Here is an 18,279-nt window from a genome sequence, read left to right on the forward strand (position 1 = left end):
AAACTCTGAAGGCTCATTTGACTTCTTGCTCTAAGTTCCCATGTACCTATCTATTTGGCGTCACTGAATTTTGAGCGTGCCAAGCAATCATCCTGAAAACGCTGCATGATTACCATGGTCCAAAACGCTCTCCCAACAAACCTAAACCCAGGAAAAAGAGGCACACAATAGATACTACATACGGATACGGTATCACCACACACGGACGGATTCAGATACAGAAGTGGACATCAATTCAAATCAAAGAAAGAAAAAGATACATAGGTGGACATTTATTTACTACGTAGACATAAGCATGGCTGCGCCCATCACAGAAAGGGAAGGGGAACGGCAGATGAAGAACTCAGAAGGGAACCGGCGAGACTTGGATGAGAGTTGGCTCATAGTGATGAGGGGCCTCGAAACCATGGAGGTTGATGACTGTCGCCGCAACGTTGGCAAGCCCGGCATCCGGAAGGTCCTCCCGGAATGTAGCCCCTGGCGCAAGCCCTGGACCTCCGATGGCGATGGGGACCTGCAGGCGGGTTCAGTAAGATGATGAGAACTGGACACTCAGTCGTGCATATAGATATACATAGCACCGGGCGTCTGATGATGAAATGTGCACTCACTGGATTCAGTGTGTGTGAGGTAAGGGGCTGCACATTCCCGTCTTTGTCGCGAATTGGTTTCCTGGATTTGTCTCTTTTCACCATGTCCTCGGCATTGCCGTGGTCTGCGGTGACCACGAAGATGCCACCTACTTGTTCAATGGCGTCAAGAATAATCTTGACGGCTTCATCAGCGGCCTTGCACCCAACGATGGTGGCTTCAAGGTCACCTGTGTGCCCAACCATGTCTGCATTCGGGATGTTTACCCGTACCTACAAAACCACCACATCACTCTTTTTTACTACTCACCGTAGTTGCCAATTAACAGTTAATTTGAGGGGGATCTCATTGTCTACTTGCACATGCATGGATTTATGCTTGAGGAGGATCTCATTGTGTCAAGTACCTGATCAAATTTGCCACTGAGGATGGCATCCCGTGCCTTCTCTGCAACTTCCACGGCCTTCATTCTTGGCTGTACATTGAAGGGTATGCCGGTGTCACTTGGAATTTCTTCGTATCTTTCCAGGTTTGGGTTGAAGTAGCCCGACCGATTCCCGTTCCAGAAAAAGGTGACATGACCAAATTTCACAGTCTCGCTACAGGTCAAAACCACAAGATATGCTCAAGTACCAGAATGTTCAGAGATACAAGCTCTTTATACAGCACAAAAGTATGTACCTGCAAGCGTAGGTGCGTACGCCGTTGCGCGCCAGGTACTCACCGGACGTCCTCTCTATCTCCGGGGGAGCAACAAGGTAATGACTTGGTAGCTTTAGTTCGCCGTCATACTGAAGCATACCGGCGTAGCGAATCCTCGGGAATCTGACACGGTCGAATTTGTCGAAATCCTCGTACTCTAGCGCCTTTGCAAGCATCACCATTCGATCAGCTCTGAAGTTAAATGTCACAACAGCGTCTCCATCCACTATGGGCCCAACCGGTTTTCCGCTTTCATCGAGGACGACGAACGGGGGTAAATACTGGTCATTGGCCTTGGGATCATCCCTCAGCTTCTTCACGGCTTCAAGGGCACTTGGAAACTTGTGTGGGGTTTCACCAAGAACCTGCGCATCCCAGCCACGCTTCACAACTTGCCAATCATTCTGCATAACAACAAGAAATACAAAGTTATAACTGCAATATTGCCGCTGCAGGGTACATCCTGCAGAAACACACATTTTTTTAAAGTAGGATAGGATAGGAGAGATCACCTCATAGCGGTCCATCGTAACATACATCCTGCCTCCACCAGATGCAATTCTTGCATCAACACCCTTCTCCCGTAGCTTTGCCAGATCATTCTCAAGCGTTTCCACGAATGTGACACTGCTGCCATCCAATACGTCGCGACCGTCGGTAAGGATATGAACCCGTATCCTCTTTGCTCCATGTTCACTAGCCCCCTTCAGAAGCAGCTGCCAGAGCCAAATCATTAACATCAGCCTGGAACTACTGCAGAATGAACTCTGTTTAGAAGAAAAATGGTGTGACCTGCAGCTGGTCGATCCTTGAATGCACCCCCCCATCGCTCAGCAAACCAATGAGGTGCAAAGTACCAGTCTCAAACGACTGCTGGATGTACTTAAAACCCTCCCCCTCATATATCTTCCCAGAGGCGAGCGCCAAATCCACCAGTTTTGCACTGCACATTGTGCGCAAATGATCACTAACTTTTGCTTAAGTAGCTTCACCAAGGTAGTTGTACTGAAATTAACTTGGTCGCTTTGGTCATACATGACTGTTGTCCTTATGCTAGCACATAACCCGCACACACCATCACAAAGCACGCAGACGAGCAGACCCGCTAGAAAAAATATTACTCCATCGTCTACTTAACACCATCACACGGGGAGTGAGCCTACTTCAACTGGTTGGGGGAGTGGATGTACAAACCCAACACATGGGTTCAAATCTTCATGGAGGTGAATTTAGGTTCCTATTTATTCTTAAGGACCAGGCTTTCCTAGTACTCACGCATTTATTCAAAACTAGGCTCGGTGCATAACCGAGATTAAAAATCCTAACACTCATACTTAAAAAGCCGTATGCATCCATAGTTGGTGAAGAGGCGAGGAAGTGAAATTCTCCCTGAATTTAGTCAGCTACAACCTGGATCCGTATGTGGTCGTTACTCACTCATGCGGACTTCAGGGACTTCAGGGAGCTTTTGGTTATTGGATGCAGCCGCTGGAAGACCGTAGCATCGTAACCTGTTCTTTATCGCCGGATGTGGCGTTTTCTTGCCGGATGTGGCGCTTTACAGATTTATTTTTTCATTATTGCTCGGATTTTGAGCTTTCTTGAAACTTAAGACCTTGTTACGCTTTTTAATAATATGGCTGCATGCATCGATTGATGCAGAGGTCGGAGGTAATCCTCCTTTAAAAAAAAAAACCTTAAGGCCTTCCACTATGTAGGCCATAACCGGTGCCAAGTTTGCTTTTTGACATTTAGCACCGATGCCCTACATTGTCCAGCCCGGTGCCAAGTAAAAAATTCTAGGCATCGATGCTTCTACTTGCTCCGGTGCCAAATTTGTTGAGCTAGTAAAGTAAGCATGTCACTGTCCTTTCTTACGAGAACCAACAGCCCAAGACACTGTTTGTTGGGTAATTTATTACTAGTTTATATGTGCTTGGGCCCGAGCTGGCGTCGATGCCAAATCTCCTACACTGTGTGACCGGTGCTAAAAAAAGTTCAACTGGCATCTGCATGTACGTGGCCCGCTTTTCAGAAATGTGGCATCGAGCACATAGTGGAGGGCCTAACACCATCACATTTTGTCCTGCCCGAAAAACGGAACAAGTACAACAAGTACGGTTACAGTGTCAATCGCAGGGATTAAAGTAAAACCAAGGTGTGTATGAACGGCCACTAGGTCACATGCCTCCGTTTGTTCATACATTATTATACCAGCATAGAAAGCCAACATATAAGTTTAGTATCTAAAGATGACTAAATTCGGCAACAAACATACATACACAACACATTTTTTTTTGAAAAGAGGAATATATTAATATCAAGTAAATACCAATTACACCCAGTCTCTGCACCAACAAGATCCCTAAAAACATTCAGGATGCACACAACCAAAAAAGAAAATAAAAAAGGAAAAAGAGAAAACGACCCTGCCATGGTGATCAATCACCCGCAGTAGCAGCACTCTAACCACCAGCAAAGACAACACCCGGACTAGAAAGAAGGTTCTTCAAAAGCAACGCCTCCAAGAAAGAAACAAAGCACAAGCGTTGTCGTTGCCTGATCGAAGATCGTAGGTTTTCACCCTGAAGAAAGAATGTGTTTCCAAAACAATGACTTCAACAAGGTCACTGTCAGGCACAACCAATAAAGGCTAGACCTTGGGTTTTCACTCTGGAAAATCACGTCTCGGTACCCAAAAGAGCACCACCGACAAAAAAGTCCACCAATGTTGCCGCCCCCACTTGCGGAGGCTACTACTATAAGTCAAGTACCACCATGCTCACAGGAACTCGTGCCCGGTCTAGACGGGAACATATCCTGCAAGCCAAGCCTGAACAACTGCCTGTGAAGAAAGGTCTTCATCGCATCAAAGACCCCACCTTCGTCATTTGCAGGTCGTCCAATCATACCATGGCATTCTCCGCGTGTGTTGAAACTTTGGAAATCTTGGTGCAGACATGTCCTAATGTGTCAACAAAAACAGAGCTTTGCGATACCCCGGTGAAGCTGGTTATGCTGATGTTTCGGGTGCACACGACCGACCCCTGTCCAATCAAGGTGTCCAAAGAGCGCCATATACGCCAGTCCTTGTTTTCTTCAAAGGAGACGTCCGGAACTCGCCAATGGCCAGATCAAAGAGGATTGCTTTCACGCCGAGCCCGCCGCACACCTCATGTGTAGTAGCCCAGCGCGCCCACCACACCGAATCCATGGTCCAGCTCGCAGCAGGGAGTACAGACCAGATCTGCCGTCGATAGTAGCCCATGTCCAGGGCCCTCGTGGCAGACGAATCCGCCGCAACCCGACTTCGCTGGTACAAGCCGTCGGTAGCAGCCACCTAAACTGTAGCACAATCCGACCAGCCAGTGAGCGATCATCAGCTCAACCAGGCCCTTTGGCCATGAGATCTGCCGATGACAACCGTCCGGGGTCGCTCTGGGAAGCGGTATGCCTAAGAAGTGTTTATTCAAATTCCTTTATGAAGTGTTTATTATAATTATTACTAGCATAGTAAATACCCCTTTTACATAGTTTATTATCACTATTACCACTGTAGTGTCGCTGGCTCTGTTAACTATTCGCAAGATCCCAAAAACAAAGTAGTAGAAAAAGAACACAAATTTGGAATGTCAGGCAAACTCGAATCCTACATGAATGATTGTGTACCAAAAAATGATCGATTGTACTATAAGAAAATAAAGGATTCTTTCTAAGAGGTTCGAGCAAACCTAAAACTTTCTTTGAAATGTTACGCATGGAAATCACTGAGAAAATGCTTGATAAATAGGATTCAATACTACTACAAATCAAACAACCCACTTAGGGAAATTCCTACAAATCTCAACCCACTTAGGGAAATTCCTACAAATCTCATGTGTATGCTCCCGAGGTCGAGTACTACCCGACTCTCTTTGGAAATAAATAGCACCCCGACTCCTCTTCGGCAATAAATAACTCGCAAATAGAAATTTCAGTAAATAATCCTAAGGAGTGAAATTCCTAAAATACCTATGAAAAAACTTTGAATCAAAGAGGTCCTAAGGAGTAAGATAGCCACCTTTAAGCAGATAAATAAACAAGTCTCCTTGTATGGCTTCACCAAATTTTCCTAACACAATGCAAATCTTATTATTCTAGTACTCTCTCCACCAGGAATTAACTGTAGTGTATCTACACACTGAAACACGTGAAGATACACTCATTTTAGAGACAGATAATTCTGGACGAAGGTTGCACTAGCAATAATACTACACCTACGAAACCTCCTACGAGTATTACGCAATAATACTAAACTGTACGTAATTGCCCGTGGATGTAGCATTGCTCTTGTACTAGTACTAGTTAGGGAAGAGCCACAACATGTGCACATATTATTGGTAGACAGCGGGAAGCCGGGAGCATTACCCTTGGGCATATATCTGGCCGGCTCCTAGCGCATTGTGGCCGACCTCGCTGTTCCCCATGTCATCATCCGTAGGCAGCCCCACGGCCGTGCCGTGAGCTTTGATCAGCCTCCACCTCTCCGGAGCACCCTGCCATGCAACCACACAAGCAAAGGATCTGCATCCGCATGTAGGAACCGAACCGAACCGAACCGATGAAGCAGCGTGAGAGAAGAGAGACGCAGATACCTTCTTGAGGGCGTCGAGGGTGGGGGTGTCGGCGACGTGGATGCAGTTGAAGGGGTCGGGCGGCGCCTCGCCCCAGCCGTCCAGCACCACCACGCCCACCACCTTCCCTTTCCCCAGCCTCGCATGTTCAGCCAGCTTCCACGGCCTCTCCTCCCCTGCCCCCGGCCTGCGCGCCATCATGCGTCGGCTTGTGTGATCAAAACTCAGTTCCTGAAGCAGCGCGCCGGAACAGGGCAAGAGTTTTGCGGGGTTCTGGCCTTCTGAGAGAAGCGGTGGAGAGATTGCCGAGTTTTTGTTCGTAGGAATCGGCCATGCTTGTTTTCTCTGGAAGGGTCTGGGCGCCACGAGGCAGCTGGGAGAGGCACAAGTGTAAAGACGTGAGGAGCTGGTCCGCTCATGAACCTACCTGACAGTATGATGCTGACCCCCCAGCCAAATTCAAAAAGAAAAAAGATTTCCATGCCAGTAAATTATAGAGCAAAGTTGGCACTTTATTTATTTTGGAAACGCCAAAAGCTAGTAGTACTGTAGATGTACCCTAGTTAGTTTTTTTTTATAGACAACCTCGCGAAGCTTTTTATTAATTCGTCACAATGTTTACAGTGACGGATGAAAGGTCTCCAGGGTGTCCCGCCCACACATGGCGGCCACCCCCGAGAGATAAAGGCATAGTTCGCTAAGTTGTGAGCTTCGAAATTCGAGCTCTAAACTCATAACTAAATTTAAAAAAAGCAAAATCCAAAGAGTGATGTATGAGAGCAGCATAAACTGATGCGTTCTCCTTCTTCAAGTCCTCAACCACCACCTTGCAATGAGAAACCACATGTACACGTCTTTGGTAAAGATCATCCGATAGAGCTAAAGCTTCCCTGATCGCAATCGCCTCCAGTGTCTGTGGATCTGCAATATATCTAAGAACCAGCACCGAGGCTCCCAAGAAAATCCCTTCCGAACTTCTGCAGACAGCCCCCATTGCACCATATCTAGCATGGCTTGAAATTGCAGCATCAACATTTATCTTAACGCATCCCTCCTCCGGTGCCAGCCACCGGTTTGGTCTCGGGATAGACGGAACAACCGGCTTTCTACATTTGGAGTTGATAGCCCGAATTTCAGCAAGGTTGCTTGTGATGAAGCCATTGACAGAATGCGGAGATTGATATATATCTTCATAGATCGCTTTCCTCCGTGCTCCTCAAATAGCCCATATGGTAACAGTCAGCCGCACGAACAAATCCCTGTCAAGAATATCATGGAGCGCGAAGATCCACTCTCTAGATCCTTCCTCCTGCTTGTCGACCAGTTGAAGTACTAGGTCCTCCGGCGCTAGGGCCCAAACACTGGCAGCCATCGGGCACGTGAGCAGGGCATGTCTCCAAGTATCCCTCGCTCCACACAGGTGACATGTATCTTCAGTTGACATGTGTCGATGTTTCAATAGCTCCCCGGTTGGCATGGATTGTCTTGCAAGCCGCCACACAAATGTCTTTAACTTCGAGGGACCTCAATGTGCCAAATTTGCTCCAATGATCGCTCTCACTCTGCACGGTAGAAGATCCACCTTGCTCATTCAGCCAGGCCTCCCGACTGTGTTTTATTCACAGTAACATGCGGTAAGCAGAACGTACAGAGAAAACTCCCCGGCTTTCCTCATGCCAAGCCCAAAAATCGTCTATCCTCCGTGTACATAGCGGTATCTTCAAAATTTCCGCTGCATCAAAATGAGTGAACGTCGCCCGAACCAGCTCCTCGTTCCAAGATGAACTGGTTGCATCGATCAGATGAGCCACCAGCTGAGGCGGGTTTGCTACGAGCGATGTTATAGGCCTCTTGAAGTTATCTCGGGGGATCCAGTTTTGGTGCCATATGTTGGTGGTTTCACCATTCCCAATTCTTCTGATGATTCCCTGTGCTAAGATGTCGCGGCCATCAAGCATTGCCCGCCATATCTGGGATGGATGTGACCCCAGCTCGCTTCTAGTAGTGAGCAGTTCGGATAGTAAACCGCTTTCAATATCTTGCCACTCAAGGACCTCTCCTCTGTCAACAGCCTCCATGCCTGGCGTGCAAGAAGAGCTAAGTTGAATATTTCCATATCCCGAAAGCCTAGACCTCCAAGATGTTTAGGTTGAGTCATGATATCCCAAGCTACCCAGCTCGGTTTCCTCCTTCCCTGCTTGCTACCCCACCAGAATTGCCAAATGATAGAAGTAATGCTCTCGCAGAGTCCCCTTGGCAATATGAAACATGACATGGACTGATTTGATCAAAACTTCTTTACCCTAGTTAGTATTGCATATCTAAGCCACACAACGCAAGTCGGACCTGTTTTTGTCAAACGCATTTGCACAAAAATGTCTCGGAGCCGTTTTTCAAAAACGCAAAATCTGAGTATTACGAGAACCAAGTTTCCTTATCCAAGGATTAGTTAGATTAGCCAAACAAAGTTTTAGTTAGTTAGGCCTTGAAACGCATTTTTAGCTAACCCTTTCTCTAAAAACTAGCTATCCAAACAATCCCTAAGTAACTTAACCAAACTAGAAAGAATAAATAAATAAAATAAAATGTTTGCATGAATCTTCGCGTAAAATCAATGACATATGACTTAGATGTGCAATACTTAGATGTATAATACATAAATCACTTTATGTATAATTTTAGAAAAATATTAATCATGCATTTGAAAAAGGTTAAATATATATAAAAAATGTTTTTAATGTATACGAAAAATGTACAACATGTGTGAAAGAAAGTTGACATAAATATATGTTTAAAAAATGTTAACCATGCAATGGAAAGTTAATACGTATACAAAAGAATTGTTGTTGATGTATAAAAACATGTACCAGGTGTGTGTGGAAACAAGTAGATATATAAAATTAAATAGATATTTTCAAAAAGTTATTCATGCATTTAAATTTTTTGAAATGTGTATATAAAAAATGTTCCTGATCTATAAGCCAAATGTCAAAATATATGTTTCTAAAAAATATTAATCATGTAATTGATAAAACTTAGAACATATATAAAAATTGTTTATATGTACCAAAAATGTATAATGTGTATGAAAACTAAATAGGCATCAAAACTTATATTTTAATAAATATTGATCTTGTATTTGAAAAATATTAATAATGAATTAAAAATTGTGCCTGGTGTATATGAAAACGATAGACTTGTTTATTTGAAAAATTGTTGACCATGTATTAAAAAAAATGTTCAAAAGATGTATTAAAAGGAAAATGAACATCATGTGTTTGAAAAAATGCTAACGTGTATAAAAAAGTTTCACATGCACACTGAAAATATTGTGTACCAAGGAAAAGTAGACATGTGTTAAAAATGATAAAACCAACAAAGATAAAAACGAAGAAAACGAAAGAAAATGAAGAAAGAAGTCAAAGTATAACGAAGAAAGAAATAAAAATGAAAGAAAACCAGCAAAAAAACAAAGGAAACCAGTGAGAAATAAAGAAAATAAAGTTATGACCAAGAAAAAAGAAAACACGAAGAAAAGCCATGGAAACAAAAGAAACTAAAGAAAAAAAGGAAAAAGAAAAAACCCCAAAGAAAAACGAAGCCATGCAAACCTTAGAACCAGCAAGCCTACACTGATGGGCCGGTCCATATGCACCACCTCGCGTCAGGCGAGATATAGTTCTGGCGGGGGAGCAGGGGCCTGGCCCCTGCCAACTGTTGAGAAATTTTGGTTGTCATTGTAACTATCGACACAAAATTCGTTGTACTTCGCCGACACTAAGTCCTTTTTGGCGACCTAGTGTGTCAACCCCTCATGCCAGAATTTTTTTCACATAGGTCCACCTGCACTTTCGTATTGACAGAAAAGACCACATCCGAACCGTATTGACAAAAAAGACACGTACATCATGGCGGCAGGTTTGGCAGCCGACACGTGGCAGATGTCGCCACAGCCAGCGGCGGCAGAACCTGCCGTCACAGCCGATGGCGGCAGCTTTTTGGATAACAGCTTTTCCACCTCTGCAGCGATTCACTATGTAACGAAGAGGCCAGGTGAGCCATGCCGCCGTAGGGACTGGCGGCAGCTCCTTTTACCACCAGAAAGTATTTGAAAAAATGTATAATGTGTATGAAAAATAAAATAGGCATCAAAACATATATTCGAATAAATATTGATAATGTATTTTAAAAATATTAATAATGTATTAAAAATTGTGCCTGGTGTATATGAAAACTGTAGACTTCTGTATTTGAAAAAGTGTTAACCATGTATTCAAAAAAAGTGTTCAAAAGATGTATTAAAAGGAAAATGAACATCATGTATTTGAAAAAATGTTAGCGTGTATAAAAAAAGTTTCACATGCACACTGAAAATGTATATTGTGTACCAAGGAAAAGTAGACATGCGTTAAAAAATGATAAAACAAACAAAGATAAAAACGAAAGAAAATGAAGAAAGAAAGCAAAGTATAACAAAGAAAGAAATAAAAATGAAAGAAAACCAGCAAAAAACAAAGGAAACCAGTGAGAAACAAAGAAAATAAATTTGTGAAGAAGAAAAAATAAAACACCAAGAAAAGCCATGAAACAAAAAGAAACTGAAGAAAACAAAGGAGAAACCGTGAAGAAAAACGAAGCCGAGCAAACCTTATAACCAGCGAACCTACACTGATGGGACGGTCCATATGCACCACCTCGCGTCAGGCGAGATATAGTTCTTTTTTTAGAGCGAAGGCTCAGGACGAGCCCGGCTTTGAATTAACAAAGCCATCAACCGGCCAGGATTACAACAAGCACCAAGTACAGAGACGAACACAGAAAACAGCTAAAAGGGTACAAGAGTGTTGTGCTAACAGCTAATAGGCTTCCTACCATCTACAAGCAAAGATGCAGAATCTAAAGAACAAGACCAGCTTGGAGACGTTGAAGCCCTCCACCGAGTGCGATCCACCCCACCGAGACACCATCTGACCTTGAGGAGACCCAGCTAGCAAGCGGGGGTGACGATGGCAGCTCCATGGGCTCCGGCCGAATCGGCGACAACCTCCTACATCTCCGAAAGGGGCTCCCTAGCCCCTCGCTTGGCACGAGGCGCCGATCCGTCGGACGATGAGAACGCTCTCCCAAGAGCAAAGGTGTACACCCGACGCCATGGCCACACGAAATGCCATACCAGAGCACCATCAACACGCGTCGCCGAGCTCAACGAAGGGCAACATGGCACTGGGAGGGAACCAACACGCAAGGAGAAGCAAAAGCACGGTGGGGCTGCTGATGACAGAGCAACAATGGAGTGGAGCCACTGGACTGAACATGGAGACGAAGTTGCCAAACGCCCACCAGCTCCAACCATGTCGCCGCCAGACGCCCACCAACCAGATCGGACTCACCACCGCCCCAAACTCACCGAAGGCGGCACCACCATGGGGGTGACGGCGCCGCGAGCGTCGCTGCCGCCCAATCCAAAGGGATTTGGGTTTTCACCCCGGTATACGAGCAGGGGAACGAGGCAGAGGGGGAAAGGGATAACCTTGACGGTGCCTACAAGTAGGAGACGGCGCCCTCAGGCGTCGCCGTCGTCGTGGCCGGCAGAGCCAGCCATGGATTTCTCCGGGCTCCACGTCTTCCCCACCCCTAGCACAGACACGGCGCCGGCAGCCTGGGCCAGCCGGAGACCAGATCTGACAGGGGCCGAAAGGGTTGGAGACAGAGGCGTCAGATCCGGGACGGGCGCCCCCGCGGCCACCGCGCCCCACAGCCACCACCCGCCGCCGCCTTGCCACCCGCGCGGCCAAGGAGGACGGCCAGCACTAGCGACGGCCGCTTGCTGAGGTCGCCGTCGCTCCACCACCCGAGGCCGCCGCCTCGGCTCCAAAGCCCCCTGCACGAGACAGGGCGGAACAGATCCTCGCCACCACCCTCCCCGGGCGGACGCGCGGTGCTCCGGCGACCCCCTCCGGTGGTGGCGATGGAGAGGAGAGGAGGGGAGGGGAGGCTGGCGGCGGGCTAGGTTATCGCCGCCTGAGTCGCCCCTGCGGGAGCGACGCGGGGGCGGGGGGGCGGGGGGAAGGGGGTACTCTGGTTTCTCGCGAGATATAATTCTCGCGGGCGAGCAGGGGCCTGGCCCCTGCCAACTATTGAGAAATTCTGGTTGTCATCGTAATTATCGACACAATTCATAGTACCTCGCCCACACAAGTCCTTTTTGGCGTGTAGGTCGTGAAATAGCGACCTAGTGTGTAAAACCCCCAGGCCACGCCACACTCTGCCTTTATTCATTTTGGTTATTTTTTCCTTCTTTATTTTGGATTTCCATTCTTTTCATTTTTTTTCTCTTCCTTTTATTTTATTTTTCATTTACATATTTTTATTTTTAATGTTTTGAACATCATTCAAAATCGTGAAATTTTATTTTTTAAATCATGAATATTTTTTTACTAATTCGCGAAAATAGTTTTTAAAATCTTGAACATTTTTTCGAATTTGCTATTTTTTAGAACTCATGAGCATTTTCTTAAATTTGGAAACAATGTTTGGAATTCATGAACTTTTTTTTCTTTGATGATTATTTTTTGAAATGCATGAACAATTTTCGAATGAATCGATGATTTTCGCTTAAATTTTTGGAATAATTATTTAGATTCGTGAACATTTTTTGAAATTTCTGAACATCTACTTTTTAAGTTTTCATGAATATTTTTTGAATTCACAAATGGGCTGGTCCAAAGGGCGCGTGGGGGGAGCGATGGATGCGTGTTGGCGGGAGCAACTACTAAAAGCTTACCCGCCACACGAGGGATCCCCTACTTCTGGAGACATGTGCTTGTCGGGAGGCACTAGCACTCGCCGACGACCTGGCGGCCAGGAACATCTGCATGGCTTCGGATTGCCAGGAGGTGGTAAATGACATCAACAGGGGTACCGGAGGCCCCAATGCGTCAATTGTGCATGAAATATTGAGTCATTGTAATAGTTTTAGCTCTAGCTCTTTTATTCATGAGCGTAGGAACTTTAATTTCGAGGCTCATAATCTCGCTAAATTTGCTTGTAAGCTAGGCGTAGGTCGTCATATTTGGTTGGGCACCCCTCATGACCCAACCCGTGTACCTATGACCTTCCCTGTGAATGAATAAAGACAGCGAGATTTCTCAAAAAAAAAAAAAACTAAAGGCGTGCTCCCTCAAGGATCACTTTCTTGGCATGCGAGCACACCAAGTGGTGCGCGTCGCCACATGTATGTGTTGGACGCTTCCTTTGCATTTCATTTTCTTTACGCGTTTTCGGTTTTTTGGCTTTTCGGGTTATATAATCATTTCATTTTACGCTTCTCGTGGAATCAAATTTTGGATGCTTAGCCTATCAAAAAGACCTCCAGGCTGTGTCGTCATTCTCAATCCTGAAAAGAGATTCAGTTCACCGTAGACGCGTATGGTGCATCAGTGAACATTTCAAGCGGCAAGCGTTTATGCTATTAGTTTTTAAGACTTCTCTTTTCAATGGTTGAATTTCATGAGTTTTGATTGTGTAGATTTGCATTTGTACCCTAAAATTTCTAGACCTTAAATGTTTCGCTTCAGCTAAGTTCAATTCTTGGATCCGCCATTGACCGGCAGTGTGAGGTCAATGAATTGGATTTGACTTTGCTCCTTTTCAATTATCTAAAACCGTGGGCTCTAGATATTTGTGAGTAGTCGAGTAGTGCGCTGCTCTAGTGGGGCTTGCTGCTCATGGGTTGTGGTGAGACACTGAGAGTTGTTGTATCTTTACTGTGAATAAGGAGTGCAGTGTGGGTACTCTCAAAAGAAAAGCACATCAACACGGCTTCCTCGAGAGAACGTAGGAGGAAGATTTTCAGTTTTCCGTCCCTTGAGAGTGAATGATGCGAATGCTCACAGTACGAATTTCTGGTCTCCTTCCGGAAGATGCGCGTGCCCGGAAAAGCCGAGGGTATTCTTGGAAACTTAAGAAGATTATATGTTGTCCTAATCGTAGATCCTAAAGCTGCAACTAGACGAGCGGTGAGTCGGTGGTGACCGAGTCGTTTGAACTAGCTGCATTTCCTGCACGTTTGCTGGCAGATTCCAGTACTGTTTTCCATACAAATACTTTGTTTTGAACTGCTACATTGCGTGATACTGATAGCTGGTCCTCAGTGTTGAGCGGTGCGTGCAAGTCGGCTTTGCTTACAAGTCTAGCACAAAACAACTTCCGGTATGTATGCCACATAATAAAAGGAGATCCGGTTGAATTTCATGCGATTCGTTCCTGATTTCCTGCGCGGCTTTCCGTAGTCCACACGGTACATCCAGTGGAGGTGATTACTGTTTGTTTCCCGTTGCGACTTTGGCCATCCCTTGCGCTCATGCAGCAACTCTTCCTCCTACTGAACGTAAGGTCGCTTTCACTTTGCGTGTGCCGTATCCCATGCAACTGATGAGCCAAGCCAACGTCCGCACTCCGGACTGTACTGCACGGGAGGCAGAAAGTTGATTTCGAATCCAATGATAATGATGGTTTGGTTTGTAGGACCGCAGCTTCTATCAACTTTGCTTTGCCAGATTTGATATGGCCGGAAATAATGGAATAAAGAGATTTTATTAGTATTTATTATTTCGAATCCAATGATAGTGGCTTGTCTTCGTTCGCATCCGGTAAACGCTTGGCAGTGCCTCAGCCGGCCCTTCCATTTCTCTTCAAGAGCGCCTGCCACTGCTAGATGATCCCTAGAACACGTGACATGCCATGCGTTACGGGCAGGCCAACCAAGGGCTCGAGTTATCTTGATCTCGGAGCCGCACACACCCGCTCCGTGTAGGTAGGGCAGTTTAGTTTTGTTTAATGGCGCGGGCGAGCGGGGTCACATGGGAGCACACGTACAACTAAGGCCTGTGCGTCCATTGGTCCTGATGAGGGCATCTCTGTCGCATGCGATGATGCGGGTGGGTGACCCACCATTCATTCACCCAAAGCACGACCTGCCAACTGACATGCCTGCACAATCCTGTCCCCGTTCCTGACGCTGTTGTTTCCTCGAACCAATTTGGTGATTGTGCGTGCTTCGAGATTTTTTTGATTTTATATTTACGAGGAGTGTTCCGAGATTTTTTAACTGTGGCCCGTTCGTCAGCTTCATGTACAGTGTACTGCTGGTGAAATAAACAAAGGACGTAAGTGGTGTGGTGTTTTTGAGCCTGAGCTCGGGTGAACAGGAAATCTTAAAAAAAAATGGAAACGAATTCAAGAACATTTGATTTTTCTTTGCGCAAGCATTGACAAATGTTTTGAGTGCTCACAAAATTTCATTATGAAATGACATTCATGCAAGTCATGGCCAAAAAAAAAAGATGCTTCAGAAGTGTTGTTTTTGAAAGCATTGTGGAGTGTTGATTTTTTATACGACTTCCATGAATGTCATTTCATGACGAAATTTTTAAAGCACTTGATTTTTCCCAAATTTTTTTCGGATTTTACTATCCATCGCGAGCTCAAATGAGCTCATGAGCGGAAGATGACTTTCGGGAAATACGAACATTTCCAACGCCGACCCCCGGTATCCATCGCCGACTGAACAAGATAGGTCCACGGACATTGGTGCGGGAGTCGGCCATCCAACCATGCTCGCATACATTTCAAAACGCATTTCAACAAATCGGACGAATTACATGCAACCCAGATAATTTTTCATATAAACCAGACGAAAATCTTTACATTTTGGACATACTTCTACAAAACTATATCAGCCTATGCAATTCTAACCTAGCATAAATGATCACCGTCCACGGTGACGCCCGTTTCTCACGACATTCTATCCATGTTTGGCAGCAAGCTCACCCTCACCAGGCGGTTGTAAGCCTCGGGAAGTGAAGCTTCAGTAGGAGGGGAAGAATAGTAATAGCCTCCGCAAAGATTAGGACAAGCACACTGGCTGTGCCCGTGAGGCCCGACAAGATGTTGGCGGTGGCCTTCCTGGGACCAAAGCGGCGGTTGTCTCCCATGTTCTACTCTTCCTAGCTATCAACTGTGGCGGTCATTGATGGTGTCCTGGGCTATGGGGTGCTAACCACGTCGGCCCCCAACCATGGGCTAGGCCGAGGACCTCTCCCCCATGTCTATGTCAAAACCGGCAGATCTCTGGTAGGGGGTCCCAAACTGTGGATCTTGGATCGATGGGAAACAAGGGACGCAAAACACAATATTTACCCAGGTTCAGGCCCTCTCTAAGAGGTAATACCCTACGTCCTGCTTGATTTTATTGCTTGTGTATATGGGAGTTACATAGTTGATCTACCTCGAGATCAGAGGAACTAAACCCTAACTAGTAGGATGGGGATTGTTCTCCTAGCCTCTACGGACTAATCCCCCTGGTTTATATAGACACCAGGGGTACTAGGGTTTACATATAGTCGGTTACATCAAGGAAACGTCGGGCCTTCTGTCGTGGATTTAACATGGCATATGCCCTTGTGGAAAGAATTAGGTGTGGAGCCATCGCAACGTAGGTTAACTCGAAGGGGTTGAAAGTGACAAAGGACACCAAGGTTTACCAGGTTCGGCCCCTCGCAATGAGGTAAAAGCCTACGTCCCGCTTCTAGTTGTATTGCTTGAATATCGATTACAAGGGAGCGATCACGCTTGACCTAGCTATCGACTAGTTGTTTCTTGAGTTAACCCGCTGCCGGGTCTCACCTTTATATACACAGGTCGAGGCACCGGGGCTTACAAGAGTCCGAGCCGGATCACACAAACGTGACCAGCTAGGTTTCTAAGTCGCCTTGCTTTACCAGACAAGTCATCACCGGGCGGCTCACACTTCCGGGTTTTGGGCCATCACCAGGGCCGCCTCTTAAGCCGCCGTCTTCCTGCTTCGTCTTCTTGGGCCTCTTGGGCCTTCTTCATATTAAGTCGCCAACGGTGTAACCCGGCCCCTCCTGGGCGGGTCACACCTCGGGGTTATATCCCCAACATTAGGCCCCAGATTGATTTGAACATGTTCATGTCAATCTTCACTGCTTCAGTTGGCGAGTCATCTTTCCAAAGCTTAACCTTGAATAAAACACTGTAACCCGCCATGACGTCACGCGAAGTAAACTCATAAAAAATCCATGACATCACAACGGATCTTTTGCATTAACTGGCCATCCAAGAATCGAGGCGCCTGCACTGTTTGAGATAATCATATGCATCCTCGATTTCCGTGCATGTCATTTTACTGTCTCCTTATAAATAGGGACGGGGGGTCCCCTCTTTTCACTTTTACCCCGCCCTTCTCTCTTCTTCTTCTTCCTCCTTGCGTCGTCCGCCGCCGCTGGAGTTCCGCCGCCGTTGTTCCTCACCAACGACTCCAACCAGGCCGTTGCATCAACCTGACTTTGACCAAAGATCGCGGCGCTCCTCCGCTCTTCAATCAAGCATCCAGGTAAAGCTCTTCCCTTGACCCAGATCCACATTAGATTGATTCCGTTCATAGGGTTCGTCAGAGTTCGTCCTGTTTGTCCAAGTTCATCACAATTCATTCACCATGCCGCTTAGTTCAATCCAAAAAATGATGCTGAAACCTTGCGATAGTAGTCTTGGTATTTGCCTCAAATCATAGATGCACCCCTTCTTCCTGAGATTCAATCCCAGCTTACATGTTCTTCCACTGCCATGTTTTAGGTTTAGCAATTAATGTTCATTTTCACAGCTGCAGTAGATCCAAAATTATAGGAAACATATGCGAAACTTGTTTGTCTCGTACTTAACAGAATTTCATTAATTCTAGATCTATAAATAACTCCCCCGCCCACTATTGACAGAGCGATTTAACTTGATAACCCGCCAACCACTGGCCGGCTTAATCATGAACTTGTAATCCACCAATATGCTGCAGATTCATGCCTCTGTATTTAATGCAATATATTGTTCTTATCTTGATAATAGCTTCACCCTTATGTTTCCAGACCATAGTTCTTTTAACCGCCAAAAAATGACAGTAGTCAATTGTGTAGGGAAACGTTGCATGGAAAGCAAAAAAATTCTACGCAGACACAATGATCTATCCATGGAGATGCATAGCAACGAGGGGGAGAGTGTGTCTACATACCCTCGTAGACCGTAAGCGGAAGCGTTTCACAATGCGGTTGATGTAGTCGAACTTTCTTCGCGCTCCAAACGATCTAGTACCGAACGCACGACACCTCCGCGTTCTGCACACGTTCAGCTCGGTGACGTCCTCTGCCTTCTTGATCTAGCAAGACGGCGAGGTAGTAGATGAGTTCCGGTAGCACGACGGCGTGGTGACGTTGATGGTGAAGTGATCTCCGCAGGGCTTCGCCTAAGCACTACGAAAATATGACCGAGGGAGTAAACGGTGGACGGGGGCGCCGCACACGGC

At 46.0% G+C, this 18,279-nt stretch overlaps 1 protein-coding gene across 1 annotated transcript; it reads right to left on the reverse strand.

Moving 5' to 3' along the window:
- Positions 1-172: 172 nt before the first annotated feature.
- Positions 173-6,307, reverse strand: LOC109738298 (2,3-bisphosphoglycerate-independent phosphoglycerate mutase). The gene is made up of 8 exons (XM_020297406.4): positions 5,928-6,307; positions 5,701-5,828; positions 2,086-2,236; positions 1,806-2,009; positions 1,273-1,697; positions 998-1,190; positions 612-863; positions 173-514 (listed from the first exon to the last, which is right to left on the reverse strand). Exons 1-8 carry the CDS (start codon positions 6,105-6,107, stop codon positions 344-346), a joined length of 1,704 nt encoding a protein of 567 aa, XP_020152995.1. The 5' UTR covers positions 6,108-6,307; the 3' UTR covers positions 173-343.
- Between the last annotated feature and the right edge of the window lie 11,972 nt (positions 6,308-18,279).

Source organism: Aegilops tauschii, chromosome 4 (assembly GCF_002575655.3).
Source record: "Aegilops tauschii subsp. strangulata cultivar AL8/78 chromosome 4, Aet v6.0, whole genome shotgun sequence".
Taxonomy (NCBI): Eukaryota; Viridiplantae; Streptophyta; class Magnoliopsida; order Poales; family Poaceae; genus Aegilops; species Aegilops tauschii.

Coding starts and splice junctions, on each gene's coding strand:
- LOC109738298 (XM_020297406.4), bottom strand. CDS start 6,107: ATGATGGCGCGCAGGCCGGGGGCAGGGGAGGAGAGGCCGTGGAAGCTG. Junction 5,829..5,927: donor CCCTCGACGCCCTCAAGAAG/GTATCTGCGTCT, acceptor GTTGCATGGCAG/GGTGCTCCGGAGAGGTGGAG. Junction 2,237..5,700: donor GGCCAGATATATGCCCAAGG/GTAATGCTCCCG, acceptor CACAATGTGCAG/TGCAAAACTGGTGGATTTGG.